General features: G+C 40.7%; 1 protein-coding gene across 3 annotated transcripts in view; it reads left to right on the forward strand.

The window, feature by feature from the left end:
- The window catches only part of sema5ba (sema domain, seven thrombospondin repeats (type 1 and type 1-like), transmembrane domain (TM) and short cytoplasmic domain, (semaphorin) 5Ba), a 149,876-nt gene that overhangs the window by 66,827 nt on the left and 62,763 nt on the right, over window positions 1-20,286 (forward strand). For all 3 annotated transcript variants that reach the window (XM_041057011.1, XM_041057009.1, XM_041057012.1), the window contains exons 4-5: window positions 7,471-7,570; window positions 8,134-8,179. In XM_041057011.1, coding sequence (XP_040912945.1) covers window positions 7,471-7,570; window positions 8,134-8,179 — 146 coding nt within the window. The remainder of the gene's footprint in view (window positions 1-7,470; window positions 7,571-8,133; window positions 8,180-20,286) is intronic.

Consider the following 20,286-nt stretch of genomic DNA (forward strand, 5'->3'; position numbering starts at 1 on the left):
CACTGAGGCACCCTTCAGTCCTGTCATGTGTGAAAAAGTTACGGACAGATGAAGAGAGAAATTTAACAGATACCGTGTCTGAATGGTTCTTCTGATATCTCCCCTACTTTTGAAAATATTGTTCACATTTGTCAGTTCTCTGAGGGGGACTCTGACAAATTGTCTGTAGTTTTGGATGTTGCTTCACCATTGGTTGTGTGAGAGGCAGACAGGCATCTTTACCGGTCGCTGACTGAGAGGCTATTAGCCTCCTGGCCCCGGCGCCATTTCTCCCGTGGCTGCTCAGTCCCCGGTCTCTCCAAGCTCCAAGCTTTTTCAACCCTGCCCATAACCTGCAGGCCCCTCTATCTGAATTCAGTCAAGTGGGAGGAAGGGGAGGGGAGGACGGAGCTGTGGGGGGAATGAAAGGACAGAGGGACAGAGGGAAAGTTGTGCTCCACTGAGGCACGGCAGCCTCTCTCAAACTATCACCCTCAGCAAGTCAGCCACAGTGAAAATCAAAAGTTAGAATGGGAGAGATACTGAAGAACGGGACAGGCAAGACGGGGTGGAGACTGGGGTGCAAGGAAGGGCGAAAAGCGATACGAAGAAGACCAAACAAAACATTTTTCAGGGGATTTTGGCTAGATAAGGCTGAGGTGTGAAAGATGCAGGGGTGCTTTTGCTCCTTCAATACTAAGCAGCATGAGGAAATGTGGCATTTATTCTTCTTCGGCTTTGTTTGCACAAAAATGTGTTTACAGCAAATGGATATTGTATGTAAATTTGCAGGACGGATTTATTCCTGTGCCATTATTTGGCCACAGTTGTTATTTTCACATTTCTCGCTGTTGGTTTAGCTAAATTTATTCAGAATGCAATTATATATGTGCTAATTGACACTGGGGGTGATTCTTCATTCACAGAATCATTTGCTAGATGGCAGAAAGCAACGAATCTTCATGTGACCCTGTTTTGTTAATAACATTGTGTCGACTACCTTGCCCTGAAGATAGCCATTTTTAGTATTGCCTCTTTTCACTGAGTCTTATTCCTATTAGCAAGACATTGTGTTTCTGTGTACCCACCTGAAGGAAGATGATGATAGACAGTTACCTTTAGTACAATATGTGTCATTCATAGCTCATTAAACAGTGCAGCGCTTGAGGGGAGAAATCAACTAGATGCCTGATTATAATGATAATGATAAAAAAATATGATATAGTGCAGGATGTCATTAGGTGAATATTTGCTGTAATGAAGAATGAAGCCAAAGTCAGGAAAAGCAAGTTTACTGAAACACAAAGTTTGGTTTTAGAGGTCATCTGAGCTTTGTCCTCCGCCAGTGGGTCGTTGGGCCCTTATAAGATTTTGTCTAGTCAACAGCCTCGTTGGTCTACCAGGACTTTTACAATGGATCTTAAAGCCAGTTTTTAACCGTTGCTCATTCAGTCAAACTCATTTTAATCCCTCTTGCCCAATAAGTGCCTTTAATGGCACTAGTTCTTTCATTCTCACATTTTGTAACTCCCTCTTTTACTCTTTACTTCTGTCCCTGCTTGACCTGAAAGCTTTCTTGCATCACGCAAACATGAATATCCATGTTGGAGCACTGAAGTAGTGGGAGTTGGGCACTGCCTGACTCCTTCCATTGTTATTTAAACCTGTTGTCAAATGTAGAGCACCATGGTCAAAAAAAGAATAGCAACAAAGTTTTTTTTTTGTTTTTTTAATAGCTATTCTGTACAAACTGTGCCCTCAAAAGACCATGTGTACCCCAGGCAACAAAAATGCTATAAAATAGTATAATTATTAGCTGTGTGCTTTTCTTTTGTCTGTTTTGTCACCCAGTGTTTGATACCGCTGATAATTCCTACTTTTTGTCTGTGGAGGGTGTAGACCGAGACTGCTGGGACAGAACTGATCTGTGAGGCAATTTTGGCAAAGTGTCTATAGTCTGAATTGCAGGTCTTGTCATAAACATCAGACACGGAGCTGAAGGAACTTTTCCCAAACACAGACTCACAAAAGAAACAGCTGTGAATGTTTTAATAAGTGTTTCTGATCTACACAAACCTTTTTGAAATTACTCCATTATTTTCACATTTTCACAGCCTTTTGGTCAACTAAAACTTAAAACATCTTTTTGTGCTCTGTTCATGTGTGTTGGGAGTCAGCCAGCACAACCAGAGGAGCACTTTAATGCTCTACGGTCCCAAAAACACAGGCGCCTGAGGAAGCTCATGGAACTTTTTTTGACATGTGTGTCCACGGAGCAGCTTTCGCTGGAATGAATGTTGTGCCATTGTGCAACACATCCATATTCCACACAGAAAGGGACAGTGTAGACAGGCCACAAACACCTAATCCATCATCACATTCCCATCCAAATTCGTTCAGTGGGGCTAAGCCAGAGAGATCACTGCCAGGGACTGAACCTGGGCTTCTTCTTGCAAACAAGATTTCAGAGTTTACAGCCACACTAGCATCTCTGTGAGACTGTTCTTTGAGCCAAATGCTTACATGCAGTTATAATGTTTACCATGCTTACCATTTTAGTTTAGCATGTTAACATGTTTCTGATATTTGCTAATCAGCACTACACAGAAAGTACAGCTGTGGCTGCTGTGAATAATCACAAATTAAACTTCCTGCACTAGACAAAGTCAGGGGATCTACAGAGCCATTAGGTTTCATTCTCCTTCTTTATACAAAATTTCATGGAAATTAATCTCAGCAATTGTTGAGATATTTCAGTCTGGACCAAAGTGGTCGACTGTCCAATTTCACTTTGTACCTTATATGGTAATTAGATGAAGGTAAGATTGGATCTTTGTCAGAGTTCTCTTTCTCTGGGCTTCAACTTGAGAGAATCTCACATTCCATCAGGTTTTAAGCGATAAATGGATAATCTGTCCCTGAGCTGTGTGGTTTTCTGTGTGTTTGTATGTGTGTGTTTGTTTGTTTGTGCAGACACAGGGTTTTTTTTTTTGGAGCTGCAATTTGTTTTGCGTTCATTCCCTCAGCTCCATAATATGTTGGCACTTTCCAGCTTTCACTGCTCTTCATTTGGACTCGGTCTAGTAGTGACTCAGATCAGTCAGGGTGCCACTTAACTCTGTCCACATGAGGGCTGTGTGGGAAAAAAATATTTAAAAACTGTTAGATGGAACGCGATAGAAAGGTTATGATTTATGTCTGAGTGAGACAAATGTCTCAGCCACTGTCCTCATCCCTCTCCTCATCCGTCTGGCAGCCACAGGCTAATGCATTAATCCGTCTGCCTGCCGATTGCAGAGGGGGAAAAAAGAACGCAATAATCATTCATCAAGTCCGGCTTGGGGCCCGTGAGTCAACCATGAGGGAGGGGGCTTTCATATTCATCCTGGCTTTATTGTCCCCACCACCCGGTCAGACAGTTATAAGGGGAAGAAGTAAGCAGCGCATATAAAACCACTTGTAGACAGAGGGATAAATGTCAGTCAGTGAAAGACCCCTCACCGTCAGAGAGGTCTTTCCCAAGCTCGTGGTTCATGAGCTCTCCTGCATGCTACTGAATCAAATTCAGCTTTTTCCTTTTGACAAGCTTTTGAAGAGATATTCATGATGTGGGGAAATGTTTATGTGCACGTAATGCTTCCCAGTTCAAATTTCAAGTGATTTACGCCCCACATTAAACTCTCTCAACTGAACGCTAACAGCTCTTGTTTTTACCGTCAGGTGCATAATGCTTCTGTGGGAATAATTCTCTTGTTATCTATCTCTCCGCTGCACATTCTTATTTTATGGTTCATGTCATATGCTCTGTTTTAATGGTCTTATTTTATGGGGAGAATAAGTCACCTTTGAACAGTCTGTCATTTGTCTAAATGACATAATTTTCTATTTCTGGATGTTTTCCAGGATATATTTGCTTAGTAATGTAGGGGGCGGGTTTTGATTTTGGTTTGATGGGTGCTGTATTTTACCCCCGCAGACTGCAGTGATTTTAGCCTCAGGTTTACGTCTACTTTTTATGAGCAAGAGTCCTATCTCTGTTTTTGCCACAACATTTCTCGTGTTGTAATCTCTCCACCTCTCTCTGCTTTCACCTCAAACTACTTCTTGGGTGGTGACATGATCTGACTTTGGAAGAGAGGGAGAAAAACACAGGATGAACTCTCACACACACATAACACACACAGTGATAATCAATTTCCCATGACAAGGATCTTTAATTAGTCCACTGCTACAAATTCCATTGCATTAATATTCACACTGTATTGTCAATATTTACATACATTTTTAGTCAGTATTTTGCTGTCTAATATCCTTGTTTCCAATTATAATCCTTGCAGGCGTTGCATCCCAATTTACCATTATCACATCAATCAAAAGTAGACCTGCACAAAATGCAGTACACAGCTTTAATATACTGGCTAATATTTGCACATTCCAGTTTTAATTTCACGTTTCCCAAAAATGTGCTTTTTGTAAATGTATAAAACAATAATGTTTTGAATGTTAATGAGGTGTTGATTTAGGAAATGTTAATGATCTCATTTGTATGTTAGCATCACAGTCTTTACTCACATGCACACACACATACTTGTTCTGTTCACACATGCTGCTGCTTTGTGCAAACCTGTGAGCGTGTTGGATTCCTTAAGTCAACTTCAGGTCTGTTTTCATAAGATGGTGAGGTTAAAGATGGCCTACACTCCCTGCCTCTCCTCTCTGCTTGTCCAGCTCTGGCCTCTGCAGCCATTAATCAGAGGGGAATGTACAGATGGTCCCACTCACCTCCTTGCACCAGCTTTGTATGGTCTCTAAACCCATTCTGCATATCAAAGATGGTCAGCCCATAAGCATGCTCAAATTTGAGGAATAAAAATGGATCTATGTGCATATACGTAAATATTTATAGAGAGAGTCAGAGATGGCCTCTTGCAGAATTTGTGCAGTACTAGAATTACACTGGGGCGTCCCGTGATTTATTATGTGTGCTGAGGTTATCAGTGATTTAATCCTGTGTGTTTTTCGCAGTCTATTATGAATTTTTAACGGTTACATTACTTCTCTGCGCTGGCTGGTTGATTAAAAATCATTGTAGTACCCTGTTCATGTTTCTCTTATTATGTTATGAATGAGACCAGGGCTGTTGTTGACATAATTAACCATGTATCATTATGTTGCTTCAGGCAGTGTATGTGGTGCTATGACTTTTTCTTTTCCGAGCTTCAGGCCACTACACAGAGTACACATGTTACAGTTCCAGTCAGGGCTAAACAATTAGTTGAAAATATCTAGTTTTGATATTGCAAACCTGATTAGAATTGGGATTATTTTATGTGAATTAAAACCCATGCCTGTATTTGTGGTTTCCTCCAATCACTTGGTGAGAAGTTAGTGCCTGAGCAATTGTATCAGGCTTTTAGAGACGAATAGTTCACTGTTTTCAAGGTATTATATTATTGGTATACTTGACATCTCTCAAAAATTCTCAAATCTAATCATGACATTCAGCGGTGTTGTCTTGTTTACAGCTGCATATTTGTCTGCTAACCTTAATGTTTAATAATGGCAAACATCTGGTAAATTACATCCGTGAAATCTGAGATCAGATCGGAATCAGTCCCTAGCTCTGCACTTTAGCTAACATTAGCCTCCCACAATGACAGAACCAACTACTGCAGACAGACATGGATCATTTTCGTCTCTTTCAGGGGATTTTCTTGACGATTAGAAAATCATGAAATAACAGCTGTCTTATCATTAAATCATAACCTCAGTTGCATTGCAATTTGAAACCTGATCTCTTTTATAAATTAATTTTGTTATAAAAGTGATGACTCCCTGAGTCCTGATTTAATCTCACAACTACAAAACCTGGAATAAAGTTGAGTCTGACAGCAGCTCAGTGAAAACTCCTGATCCACATCTGGAAAAACCAGATTGTGGCAGATAAGTCTCCTTTCACTGATGTCCCCTGTCAGTACTGGCACACTCACTGGCAGCATATGGGAGTTTTTTTGTGTTTTGCTTCTGTGTGTGTGTATTCCATCCATATCTTAAATGAAGAGCACCTTACTGTACCGTCGCTGTCTTCTGTCTTCTTATCACTCATATCTCTAGGTATGTGACTGAACCATACGGGCCCCATCAATCCTAAAATGCTGCCCTTAGCATGATGGAGAGTTGTTTCACTGTTCACTGTGACTTTTTCCAACACTTTGATGTAGTCTTGCACCCATAGCCTTGAGCTTATACGACTGCTTTAATGTTTAAAAAATAAAGGTTTAAGGTTTTAAATGTTTGATGACTGCTTCCTTGATGAATAGAATTACCAGCAATGTGACCAAATTTTTCCCATGCAATCATAGATTTGTGTGTGTGTGTGTGAGAGAGTGTGTGTTTGTGTGTGTGTGTGTGTGTGTGATTTTACTTGTTCACTTGTTTCAAAAAATTGCACCAGAGCAATAAAGTTTACAGGTTGTCTATGTTGTTTAGCATAAATTCGCAGACATGCAAGGTATTAAAATCATCATTCATAGCCATTTCTTTCTTTCTCAGGGGTTTTGTGGCAATAGCTAAAAGCTATTTAACACAGCTTTTCAAATTTGTTAAGGGGATCTGAATTCCCAGTCACTGCTGAGATTCTCTGTACAACATGGGAAATATGGTAAATCCTTTTATTCTGCACAAACCTCCCATGTGGTGGAATCTGTTTAAATGTTTGCACTTTGGGTCACACAAAGATTTTAGAGAAAATGCTCTTTTCCTGCTGTTTTCAGTGTGACATTTAAGGCCCCGTCAGGCGGCCCCTCTGCTCTGCTCTTTTGAAATTTTGATTTGTGGAAGCCAGTTTCAAACAGCGCAGAGGTTTCAGCCCCGTACACCACACAGAGCTGTGTTTGTCCGAATGTCAGGTTGTATCAGGATTGTTGTGTCTGATGTGGCCTGGACAGTTTTGTCCCTCTCTGCAGGAGACACCATCCCAGCAAAGAAAGCTTTCCCTGCTCTGTTCACTGCACTTGTTACCACTACAGCTGCGACTAACATTTTTTATCATTATCAATACATATATCAGTTTTTTTAAATAACTGATTAACTGTTTAGTCAAGAAAATGACCCAAAAAAAAAAGAGTGCAGGAGTGCATATCCTCAGTGTTTTTGTTTCGTCTGACCATCAGTCCAAAACCCAAATGTTCAATGAAATCAAAAGGCAAAATTGGAAAATCATCACATTTTAGATTTAGCTCTATTAATGAGTTAATCTATTAATTTTCATAATTGTTGATTCATTTTCTGTTAATCAGCTACTTGCTATTCGATGCATGAACATATGACTACAATTGTGCATGAAATACAAAATGAACAAGGCTTTTGGGTGCATTAGTAAACTATACTGTATTTCATGAGTATTGTCTGTAAATGTCACTGCTTTTATTCCATGAACTATGACACGATTTAGCCTTGCTAACCTTTTTCATTCTTTCTTTCTTTCTTCAGCGCTCAGTCCATGGATTTCTACTTTCTCCTACCCTGGGGTGAGAGACTACTCCCAGCTCACCCTTGACCTGACTAGGAATGAGCTTATTGTGGGTGCCAGGTAAGAAACTGTAAATCCACAGCTTTTCACCCCACAGAGCACATTACCGAGAATGTGAAACCCTTTCTGACTCACTCATACGCTGCGGTTTTCGGATAATGACGCTTCTTAAGTGCTCTGCTGAGGCCTTATTGGACCAAGTCAAGCTTTGGATTTGGCAGAAGGGATGAATTTGGAAGAAATACGCCATGCTACAATAGCGTGTGTGTGTGTGTGTGTGTATGTGCGTGCACATGTTCTCATGAGCTGAGACGAGTTCAACTTTCACCCGGTTTGACCCAGTTAAAAACACATGCACACAGTACAAATGTAACTAATGGTTCCTTTAGAAAAAAAAACACAACACTCAGACTTTCAATAAAACTAAAAACAAAGACTTGAGACTGGTGGATAGTTACAGTATGACCTTTAATCAGCTTTACTTTAAGTGGACAGCAGCTAAAATAGCCCGTCTCTTCTCTGATACTTAATTTGCCTTATTAAACACATTTTTTTTTTTCCCTGCATAAAAGTCAAAGTGTCCACGCACTCATAAGTCTTCCTTTCCTCTCTCTTCAATCCAGAAACTACCTGTTCAGGCTGGACCTCAGTAACATGTCTGTGATACAGGTAAGGAGACTCATGAATATACCCCGCTCTTTCCTCTCTGCTGAGCATAAATTGTTTTCTGTGGTTTTTAAAGTAATTATTTTTTGGGAATGTATCTCTCCCCTGGCCATTTTTAGATTTGTGATCTGTGGTGATCACTGTCCGCAGTGGCCTCGAAGGAGACCCTGTCACATGCAGCCATTTTGACAAAGGTTTAATCCAGTTGTTTGTGTGATTTGAGATATGGGAACCTTGAATGATGACATTTTGTTGAAACTCCGTGGCTGTTTTCTGCACTCGATCCTTCACCTATTGAATACTACTCTGCTCCCTGATATCAGAGGATAGGGGCATGCATGCCTGATCAAGCCACTTGTTCTGCTTTTGAAATTGTGTCATCCGTGGTCACATATTACACTTTGCTTTATTTACCTTAATTCTAACTACGTTTTCATTAAAGCCAGCTCTTCGTATTACTTGAAATGTAATTAGATGAAGCATCTGCAGGCTGAAAATTTGATCCAGTTTTATTACCTGTAATAAAACTTTTTATTTATTTATTTATAGCTAAAACAGCTTACATAAGACTGATGTTATGGGGAAGGCGCTTCCCTTTTAGCGCATTCAGGGGTGACAGGTGACAAATTAGAGAAAAAAAACAACATGAAGTTTTGAAAACTCCCATAGGTGTTCAATGGTCTTCACATCTGGTGACTGCAAAGGCCACAGCATATGATTCACATCATTTTCTTACTTATCAAACCATTCAGTAACTCTTTGTGACCTGTGGATGGGGGCACTGCCGTCCTGTTTCTCCTGTTTTCAGGTTTTTCCTTTAATTTGCCGCACTCAAAATGAGCAAGGTAGTTTCTTCAGGACAGTGTGTGCACATGTTTTTAAATTGGAGTTCAGGTTTTGGCCTGGGGTCTGAACATAGTCAGGAGGTCCATAAAAGATTGATTAGTGCCAGCTTGTGTGTGTGTGTTCGCACGTGTGCCTCTTCATCTGATGTAGAAAAGAGCCACAGATCGCATTCATTCATCACAAGTGTGTAACATGTTGATGATTTCTGGTGGGCATAAACATCACATGATTAGATGCTTTGGGAAAAGTTTAGCAAGGAAATCTAATAGAATGAGTTACAAGAACCTCAACCGAAAACCACCAAAGACAGCTGGATATCACTGCTTTGATTAACTTTTAAACCGAACATGTTTTCTGACACTACAAAGACTGTTTTTTTTGTTAATGAGATGAACTTTGGGACCAATGAAATAACAGATGAGCACTCCTGTCCTCTGTTGACTTACTGTCATCACATTTCCAGAATTTGTCAAAAGCTTCTTCACTGTCCTAACAGTTCATTTCATGTCTAGATCAAAATTTTTATTGTAGTTTGTTCCTTAGTAAGGTTACAACCGAAGACTCAATGCAATAAACTCAGTTTACATTTCAATGTACATCCAGTGGTGTGCACATGATGAAATAAAAATAAAAATCCTTGTAAATAGTATCATATGATGTGTTATGACAATAGTCTAATGTTTGCTGTAGAGTGTATAATGTATGATTATGCTCTAAAGATATTGTTTTTTGTTTTTTTATTGGTGACCATTTGTTCTATGGTGCTCATTGAACTGAAGCTGGAAATGGTATCTAGCATTGGAACAATAGTACTTGCAATATGCTTGACAAAATGTTTAAGTTCGATGACAAAAGAAAACAGTTGCTTTATAAATGAGATTTGTTGCTTTGACATCTAAGATTTCAGCGGTAATGAGAGATGTCAGTAGTAGTTCTATCAGTTGAAAATTGGGGCTTTTGCCTTTTATTGACATTTTTGCAGCGAGTCCTTACTGCTGTGATAAGAGGACATCACATGTCAATAAAACATGGCTGGCAGTAACGTGACATTTTCTGTCAGTGAAGCTGAAGTTTTTGTAGGTGATGCTTTATGTCTGGTGAACCACGATGACCATCTAACTGCAGAGATACTCCTCTTTTTATGCCAAACTGCTGTTAACTATAGCTAGAAACGTAAAAACATATTCCCAGATACGGCCTAACCGCTGTTGTGCTATAAAAGTTAATGATAGTGACATTTATTTACATGACAGTTAAAATTACCTTCAGGAGAGGCTGAGGTAAGAATCAGCATAAATATATTTTTTTTTACTATCCTCCATGTTGCAGAGGAAATAATTAAATTGTAGGGACGCATGAGCGTATGCACGCAGACACACATGTATCTCTGTGCGTCCTCTCCCTGTGAGTGTAGTGTGTGTGTATTGTGAGAGGCCTGTGGTATGGTGAGAGCTGTGCGGGAAAGTAGCGTTGGTATAGCCCGGAGTGTTAGATCTGGGGCACAGGGTTGCCTTACGGTTGCATCAGGCATCACAAATGGCACACCCCCAACTCTCTATGGGACCGTGTTGTAATCTTAACCGGTGTATCACTGTCACTAAGAAAAGAAAAGCCAGTCTTTATATAACCCAGAGTACAGTGCACAGTTTATATCCTTCAAACGAACTGTAGGATCTCTTCTTTTTAGTTTTCAACCGCCTCTGCAAAGTTAATTACATATTCTGTTTCTGTTATGGTCAGTGTCATTTCTTTTGACTCTCATTGTCAGTATAGAGCATAATAGCACACCATTTAAACTCATTCAGTGAAATATCAGTGATATGTCTTCAGTGGAGAAAATCAACTGTTGCCGTTGGAGTTTAAAGGATCATAGTAGTGGTTTTGCATGTTTTAGACCATTAACTGCAAATCTTGTGTACTTTTGCGATTGTGCACATTTTTCCCATGTTATGAGATTGATTTTCCACCTTTCATGCAAGCACTGGTTTCAGAAGATGCCAGCGCAATATGAAAATCACCAGGATAGGAAACATGCTCCAATCTGTCACTGTAATCAACACAATTATCACATAACAGCGATTTACAATATAACTTTGACAAAAAAAATAAATAAAACAAATACACTGAAATAAAAGGAGCAGAGGTAGGAAATCACAGTGTGCTTTCAAAAACAGTTGACAGACATGTAAAGTATCTGTGTTCTGTTGTTAATAACTGTTTTTTTTTTTCCATTTTCTGAATCTTTTTAAAGTAAACAAGAGCAGCTTAAGAATTACATTTGCAGAATCGGTTACATTACAATTTCGAGGACAGCAGCCTGCATTATTTTACTCAACATTTCCCCACAGGATGAAAGCACATCACCAGACTCAACTTTGTCTGACAAAGTCCCCTTTCACAGCAGCCACAACTGAATGACATGATGTGTACAGCTGCCACCCGTGTGTCACTGCCGATATCAATGCACCCTTTGTCTGCATGTCCTACTTGTCTAGTTTTGGAGGAGAGAAGTTGACTTATTTTCATTTGTTTTCACCCTGGATGTGTTGTTCTCTGCAGCTCCATGAGACTGTTCCCTTTGCCCTGAAAAAGGCATCTGCCATGTTAACATCCTTATGAACCGTAGGAAGCGTACACACATGCACATACAGTGAGTGTACACAAAAATACCCACTCAAACATGCTACCTAAATTCTCTAAATATGTCTTTCTCCCTCACACACACGCCTACACACATATCGTCAGCTTATTGTGAGCTATAAGGATAAATGAGGTAGATCCTTCTTCACTCTGGCCGGTGCGGAGGTGTCATCCGTGATGCCAAAGCTGAAATCAATGAGAACATTATACGAACTGCCCAATGAAGCAGAGAGGAGGGTTTGTACCCCCATGCTCATTTGCCAGTAAACGAAAGCTGTCCAAAGAGACTAAGGAGGGCGGCATCTTAAAATACTCCCTTTCTTATGTTGTATAACCGAACGGAAAACAAACCCAAATCTCCCACTTGCCAGTCCGAGCCTCTGCTTCAACATCAAAGGCTTGGTTCCCTGAGGCATTTAGTTTAGATTCCCGAACCAGTGATATGTTGCTTAAATACCTAAACCACCTGTCAAAAACGAGGGCTGTTTTCACACTGGATTCATTTGTTTGAGTCCAAACTTGAGTTCAATCGTCTGCACTCCCTCATGACCCTCAGCTTTCCTTATCAAAATGTAGCTCTTTATTAACGTTGCCAGGAAATGATGCCAGCGCCGATTTCAATGTGCAAAGCATGTAAATGTAAAATCTGCAGTGCATGGATGTGCGAACTGAAGGAGTGTGATCATCTCTAATGGTTACAAAAAAGCAAAAGAGCCCACTTGTCCTGAGTTTAGCCTCAGATTATTTGTATTTTTGGTCTGGTTCAATTTATTTAGTTCAGTTGAGTGCAAAACATGATCTACACAAGCACTATTGATAAGGTTAATGTTGTAGCTCAGCAACCGCCTATCTACTCCATAGTCTTTGTGGATTGTTTGATCCCTCTGCAAACTTTTAACCAGGATACGTTCTCTACATCACAACTGAGCTGACAGATGAACATCAGAGATTAAATTTGAGGGAATCTACAAATCGTAAAAGCTGCTGATTCGGTTTCTAGTGATTCAGTACACTGAGTTCAGCTTGAGAATTTGGTGATAAAGAGCTGTTTTCTCATGTACTGAATAACTAGACTCCACTGTGCTTCTAGGAAAAAAAAACAGTATGACAACACATTACAGTGTGTCAGTGAGGCATTTTATCTGTCCCATTTTCCTCAAGAAAGTAGTGGAGGTAGTCAACTAGAGTTGCACTGATGCATTCGCAAGTGACATGCCCCACTCTCTGCAACGCCTATCCGAAGCACCTTTACAATTTAGCAGTCTATTAAAGCTGTCAAAATTACAGAGTTCTCCCTCTGCTCTGCAAGTGCTACAGTTCCGTGATTGCTCTGCAAGTTTCTCCAAAACCATCACAGCTGCTGCTGAGCTTTAATCAGCCCGATCGCCGCCCCAGCTCCACCTGTTTTGATTCTATCGTTTCTGGGAAGAAGATATCTGCTGTCATCAGTCCCCCAATCTCTCTGTGCAGGCTCTGCAGGGATTGCATGCTGCAGGGGGTGATGAGTTCCAAGCCAAAACGCTAAACATTAACATGAGCTAACTTTCTTGTGGGAGTACTGATTGAGTTCTGAAACAGTACCGCACTTTGACCAGAACCAGTCATTGACCACCTCACTCAGGTGCGTTCAGGTATGATTTTGTGGTTCACGCTCTGGTTCACAAAAGGCATTTATACAACCAGATTTGAAGCCCAATCACTTATGTAGTCAGATCAGTGGTGCTTTGACGTGAATTTGGAATTTTGAATCCACTGATATGTGGTACATAGGGCTCTTCATGTGGAAATGTTCTGAAGCTCTTCTGAAAAATTTTCTACCCCCTTCTTTTACCTAACATTTCATTGAAATACAGATGAAAACGTGAACATTTTTATTGTCAGTGACCTTACAACAGTACACTCACAACTTAAACCACTTAACGGACAGCTGAGGCTCAGGAGATAGAGCTGCTCGACGGCTAATCGGCTCCTCCAGCCTGCATGTCGAAGTGTCCTTGGCCAAGATATTGAACCTTGCGCTTTGAGTGATAAGACTAGATAAAACTAGAAAAGTGCTATATAAATACAGTCCATGTACCATAAATGCTAAGCATGTGGTGTACTTGACTTCTAAAGTCAAAGATGTGACCTTATTTGATGGCAGCATCAACCGCCAGTTTGAAAGTTAACAGCCGCGGCTACACTCAGGAACCAAGCTGACCTGTAGGAATGGAGCCTGCCCTGTGGGACGCAAAGCATGACTGGCTTTACCTTAAAATAAAGGGCGTCCATTGAGAGTAGGTGAAAGTCATACTGATGCATTTAGAAATGCATTTAGACTTGCTGATTGATTGAAACGCAAACCAAAGCGGGTGGCCTACTCGCAGTCTAATCACAATGCTGCATTCTCCGCTCTCCCATTCATTTGTTGGGACAGGTTGGCCAGGGCTTTCCAAGTGGGCCATTATCGGGCCTATCCACCATCACTTCCCTCCCCAGCACCAAATGAGTTGACCCAGACCAATCCGCCACACACCTGAAGCCAGCACAACCACTGTCTGGGCAGAAGCAGACAAAATGAAGAGCTAGATGTATTATGCTTGCTTTAAATAAATGTGTGTCTATATGTGTGCAGAGGCAGACAAGTGTGTGCATGCCAGCTTTGCAGTTTTTCGATGGCAGAGGGTTTAGAAGGCTGACCATGCCAGGGGAGGGGCCAAGGTGCTGATGCCAGGGCTTTTAAAGGCTCAGAAAAGGCCGTTGTGTGCAGGCACCTGGGAGAACACCTGCCACGGCCATTAGTGAGCAGGCAAGCGTAGAGGAATAAATGTGTAGGCAATCAGTAGAGAAAGAGAGCGAGAGTGAGGGAGAAGAGACAGGCGAGGAGAGCCGGGGATAAAGAGGTAGGCAGGAGCTGAAGAATGAAAGACAGGAAAGATAACAGGAAGAAAAGGAAGGAGTAACACAAGCAGAGACCAAGAGAACAACACTGAAAATCACACATACAGAGCTGCGATGAAGACAAATGAGAAAGAGAAGAGGAGTGAATATGAGACAGAGTGTGAGGGAGGTGACAAGCTTGCAGTATCCTCCAGCTCAGCGTTTTCTCTATGGGTATTTTCTCCAGTGAGCCTCTGTGTCTCTGTGGAGTCATATAATATAGTTTTTCTGATGTGCAGTACCTGCACAGGGCATGTCTGTGAAAAGCATTCAAAGCCTTCGGAGAAACACCTACAAACACCACACACCTGTTATGTTTTTGTAGAGGAAAGGCAGATTTGCTAAGTAACTGGAGGTTTTCAATGTCCAAATAAATAATTGGATTATTTATTTACTACTTGATAAGAAAGATAATTTCAGAGTTACGGAGATTTATGTAAAATTTCAGGATAACTCAGGTGGTCTCAATTCTTTATTTAGTTGTCTTGCATACTGACCCTAAAATATTAAAATACGGCCATGTTATTGACAAAAAATATGTGTATAGACTGTCGTATGGACCTAAGGTTTTTGGGGGGTTTTTTCACCTGTATTTAAAAGCTAATTCTGCTTTATTACAACTCGGATTTTATTCTTGTAGTTTTGGCAGTCATTTATCGAGCATTGAATTAGGTCAGTCGGAGTACTACTACTAAGTCATACTTGCATTAGGTGATTGGCACCAGCTGTTTTATTCATGCATCACCGTCAATGGCTCATTCATCATCTTCTTGGCAATCAACTGACTTTTATATCCAGTCATATTTATTTGGCTGTACCGGTTTGCTTTTGTAACCTTGTACTCTGCCTATTCTATCAATAAATTTATGCCAACGCTTTATGCGTGTCTTCTTTAGGTTCTTTAGGTTGAACACATGCCCTGAACTGAACTGAGAAATGTGGGGAAAAAAATGAATCATCACACACAAACACATCACCCACCCAGCTACCTCACAGCGGGATGGCTCAGGCATCCTACTCAGGCAGAGCTGATAGTCTCCACATCAGATGCTGCTGCATATTCTTAGAGTTTGGTGTCTCTATCCTCCACCCTCCTTCTCTTTTCATTTTTAAACTCTTCACTTGCTCTCCCTGTCTTTTTTTGTGAGATGTAGTGCTGGTATTAGTGCTGGTGGTGGGTCTGATTGCAATCCACCCACATGCTCTGTCCTAGAAGCACCCACTGACAGAGCTCTCTCTCTCTCTCACTGATGTGCTGGTCGGCCTGAGCTCCGCCGCAATCAGAACAGCAGGGGGAAGGTGGTGGGAGGCGTGTGCGTGTATGTGTGTGTGTGGTGGGGGATAAAACAGAGGAGTGGGAGAGCGGTAAAAGTATAGAAAAGCTCAAGTGTTTGGTGGATGGGAGGGGGAATGGAGAGCTGAGCCAAAGGCTGTGTTTTTGTCATCTGTGTCTCTCATTGTTTATTTTTCTTTGTATTGGGATGCAGATCTGCCAGATGTTCTATGAGCAATTCCACTGCTGTCAGGAAAAAATATAAAGAAATAACAACAACTTTTGATCGGCAAACGTTTCATGTTTGAGATGGGAATGAATGCTCACCAGTCTCCGCCTCCCTTTTCTCTCACCTTCTTTTGTAGTTTCAGGGTAATAGAAAATAACACAAGCAGAGCCCTGTTTAGATGGCTCTTTCTTTCTTCCACATGTTGCAAGGCACTAACAGGAGATAGAATATTGATTTTTCTCCTGCTAACATATTTGTACAAGACCACAGAACTGCAGATTTGTACTGCATGCGTTTGTCTTTGGCTGGATTGCGTTTTTGTTTTTTTTTTCTGGGTTTTTGTGAGTCACGGTAGTCAGTGTTGCCCTTGTCAGCTTGTGTCAGATGCTTTGTAGTTTTTTTTTTTTTTAGTCAGGCATGCCAAGAAAAGTCTTCACATTCTGCTGCTTGAAGCCCATTCATCACATACATCCACACTCACATTCACTATTACTGATACTATGATGTGTATGTGCTTAAATTCTCTCTCCCTTTATAATGGTCTTCCCTTTTTTCATATACACTGACAGATGTGCAGTTATCTGACATTGTCAGGGCATCAGAGGCTCCAGCGTTAGCCTTCTTTGAGAGGATGGTGAAGAATGTAACTCATGTATCAACCATTCAGCCGGTACAAGAGTCACAGATGCACTGACCTGACTTTTTACTCAACTTAAGTACCAGTACTGACAGTGATGGAGGACATATGGGATGGAAATAAGGAGAGGAGAAGGAAGAAGAATGGGAAGGAAGTGGAATGCAGTAGAAACGACATAATCTGCTCTTTGCTGACATTTTTATAGAAATGGAATTCATGCATTTTGTTCCCTGCTCAGGCACCAAAAAGAACAGCATGTTCTGTAAATTGAAAAACAGGATAGGAGATGAAAGGATTATTGTATTATGGGTTTAAAGGAATACACTGCCGATTACTTATGTTTTTAGTATCAAACACTTGCCCCCTGCAGGTTTGAAAGGTGGCTCTGAAAAGTTTGGAGACTGCTCACAGAGGGCAGCAACTGTATTCAGCATGGCATCACAGCAGTTGGTTGGATAGGTTCCACCCAACACCTATCCACTTCACGGGATAAAAAAGGGTATTAAAATGTAAGTGGTTCTTAAACCACTTCTGCAACATACTCTTCTACTCAGTAGTCTATTCATATGCTCAGTAAGTTCCATATTTTTCCCAAAATGTAGGTAAAACGGAATGAGAGGACATATTGCAAGAGACCTTAAGACAAAAGCGTGAAATAAATAAAGCAACAAATGGAACAGTAAAGACAAGAGCAAGAAAAAAAAATCTGTTATAAAGGAAAAATCAGGCTGTAAAAAAAAAACTAGAAATCGTGAACTCATTTTTAAATAAAGATCTTGCTAGAAACTGACATCACATTTAGCAAAGTGTGGACATGAATCAAGTGGATAGTTAAAAGTGCACAAACACCAAAATTGTTTTTATAACAGCAACAGGAGTAAATACAAATTGCCCCTTTGGCAAACATAAAGGCAGGAGATGGGAGGGGGGAGAGAGAGGTCTTTGTCAGTCCATCAGATAATCCCTGCATAGATAAGACAGCAGCAACATGGAGGTGGAATGTAAACACCATATTACTGTCTGGATCTGCACATACCTGCCTTAACACACCGCTCCATCATCTCCACTCGTACTTATTTTCTCTATCGCCTCCTCTACCATTGCGCTCGGTCCGCTCTCTAAATCTTCTGAAAAAAAAAAAAAAAAAATCCCAAGGCTTCTGCCTTGTGCACATTTTGTGCACAGGAGAACATTATATTTGCTCCTGATGTGGAACTGCAGTTGCATTTCTGTCAGATTCTTTCCTCCATTGAACCTTTTTCTCTGTGCCCATTCATTATGTCGCTCTGATAGTTTTCTTTTGTGTGGAACAATCAGGTTGTGCATTAATATGCAGACCTTTACTCGAATTGTATGTTTGCCATGGCAAAGCTGCTCGTTTATCCAAACCAATGTGTCATGTCACTGTAAAACCAAGATGTTGTGGGAGAGGACTGGAAAACATGTGCAGACCAGTGAAAATAGTTCAGCCTGACTTCTGATGTTTTTTATTTCTGATTCTTTAAGCTCCAAAACACACACAGCCTCACACTGATCCCGTAGGTGTGCTGCTGTTGAACTGCAGTGTTCCATGTGACAGAGCACAGTCAAGTGTTTCTCTTTGATTGGTTTGCCCTTTTTGTAAATGCATTGGGGAGGGGGGGGGGGGGTAATGGGGTTGGTGGATGGAGGTGCTTTTTTTTTTTTGGTGGTAATTTTGCGATTTCCGAAAATACAGTTCTTGGTTATTCCCTTCCAGAGCTACCCAATTTCAACAGCCATTATCCCTGATATGAAGGGACTCAAAGTGGGGTCTTGTTCTTTTCCAGAGCGAGACTTACTTGAGGTCACTTCTATTTTGTTGTGTCCTTATTTTCCAAGCGGGAGACTTTTCTTTTTGTTTTTTGTTAGTTTTCTTGCTGAGAACATGTCAGAAGTTCTGAGACAGGAGTGGTCCCTTGTGTGTTTGGGGCCTGGGATTTGTCCTTGACGTGGTGTTTGTGTTTGGGGTTGTTTGAGTTGAGTTGTGGTCTCTGGCTCCCACAGCCAACTGATGATGAGCAGTCCCCAGGTGGCCATCCTGCTGTGCAACATGATGGTCTGTCTCAGATGCAAGGCTGGGATACAAGCTGACAGTGGCACTCAAGCAAAACTGCACTGTGGTGTTACACTCTAATCTGTGTTTGTAACTTTCAGAACAGGAGAGGTGAAAGTGTCTTTCTCTGTGTGGTCATACCTTTTTGAGATTTTTTTGTGTAACTATGGTAAATAAAGTTATTCTTGGGTGTGTTTTGATCAGTGTGTGTACGGTAATATGGTTTATACCACTGACTCTTTTTACCTTACACATTTAATGACATGGCTTTGCACATGAAACCACAGTGACATTCTTCATTCATCTGTTTGTATATTGTTTCCTACAGTTGTTAACAACATGGCACGGCTGGCTGGTAATTCAGTATTATTGTATCAACATTTTTGATGGAATCTAGGGCAATTTTTTTTATTCACATTAAGATTAAAATCTGCAAATTATTTTCTTAGTCATTTAGTCTCTGAATATGAAACTGTCCATCAGTTTCCTTGAGTCCCAGGTGACGTCTTCAATTCTTGATTTTGATGTAATGTATAACATTATGTCTTGCATATTTTTTAATATTGTGATATTGATTTCAACTATGTTGCCCAGCCCAACAACATGGATTCGACTAAAGAAAAATTCTGGTTGTTTACAACCCATCGTTCTGAATGGTTATTGTAACATTTAACTCACTAACTTAAATGTAATAACAGTGGTAGTTGGCAAATCAGCATAAGCAGTCAAAGTTCAGCCTCTTCACCTTTAATTTTCTCAAAATTGATTTTTACACTGAGTGAAATATTCAGACCCAAGATTCTGTGTCTTTAATGGCTGCATCATACCTTCAGATGGAAATTTTCTAGGTGTCTTTTGGATCATTTTAGAAAAGTTTCCCCCAAATTCAGCTTGCTGTATTTGGTATCTTTGTAAACTTCCAGTAGATTTTAAAGTGAAGTTCTACGAATTTGAACAAAGTTTGGTTTCAGGGCTGGAGTTTGTAAAGCTGGATAAACAGGAGAGTTAAATAAAAGAATACGAATAATCTCAAATTGAATGCATATCATTTAGATGTGAAGCCAAAGGTGAAAGTACCAAAAATGTCTGTTGAAATACTTGATGCACTGAAAGCTGACAGTACTTATATTAAGTCGTGATGCAGAAACAGGATGTCACTTTGCAAAACTGAAATGACAGTTGCAGCTGAAGGGAGCAGCTGGTTTGTCTGTTTGCTGTTGCTTGGTCCCAGTGTGAATCGTTTCCCTGTGGTGGATCACGATCAGGAGAGTGGAGCTGACCTAAGGGGTCAATAGGTCAACTGTCTCTGTTTGTTCCTTTAAACAGGAAACTTCTTGTGCAAACTCCAACATCAACACTGGGAACGTCCCAGCACACCAGCAGAAAAATAAATGCATCTGTTATTGTAGGTGTTTTTGCTGGACACTCACGATTCCTTTGGGACCGGATGAATCAACATTTGGTTGAGACACACAGACCTTTTCTCATGCAG

The sequence above is a fragment of the Toxotes jaculatrix genome, chromosome 15, assembly GCF_017976425.1.
Source record: "Toxotes jaculatrix isolate fToxJac2 chromosome 15, fToxJac2.pri, whole genome shotgun sequence".
NCBI classification, from domain to species: domain Eukaryota; kingdom Metazoa; phylum Chordata; class Actinopteri; family Toxotidae; genus Toxotes; species Toxotes jaculatrix.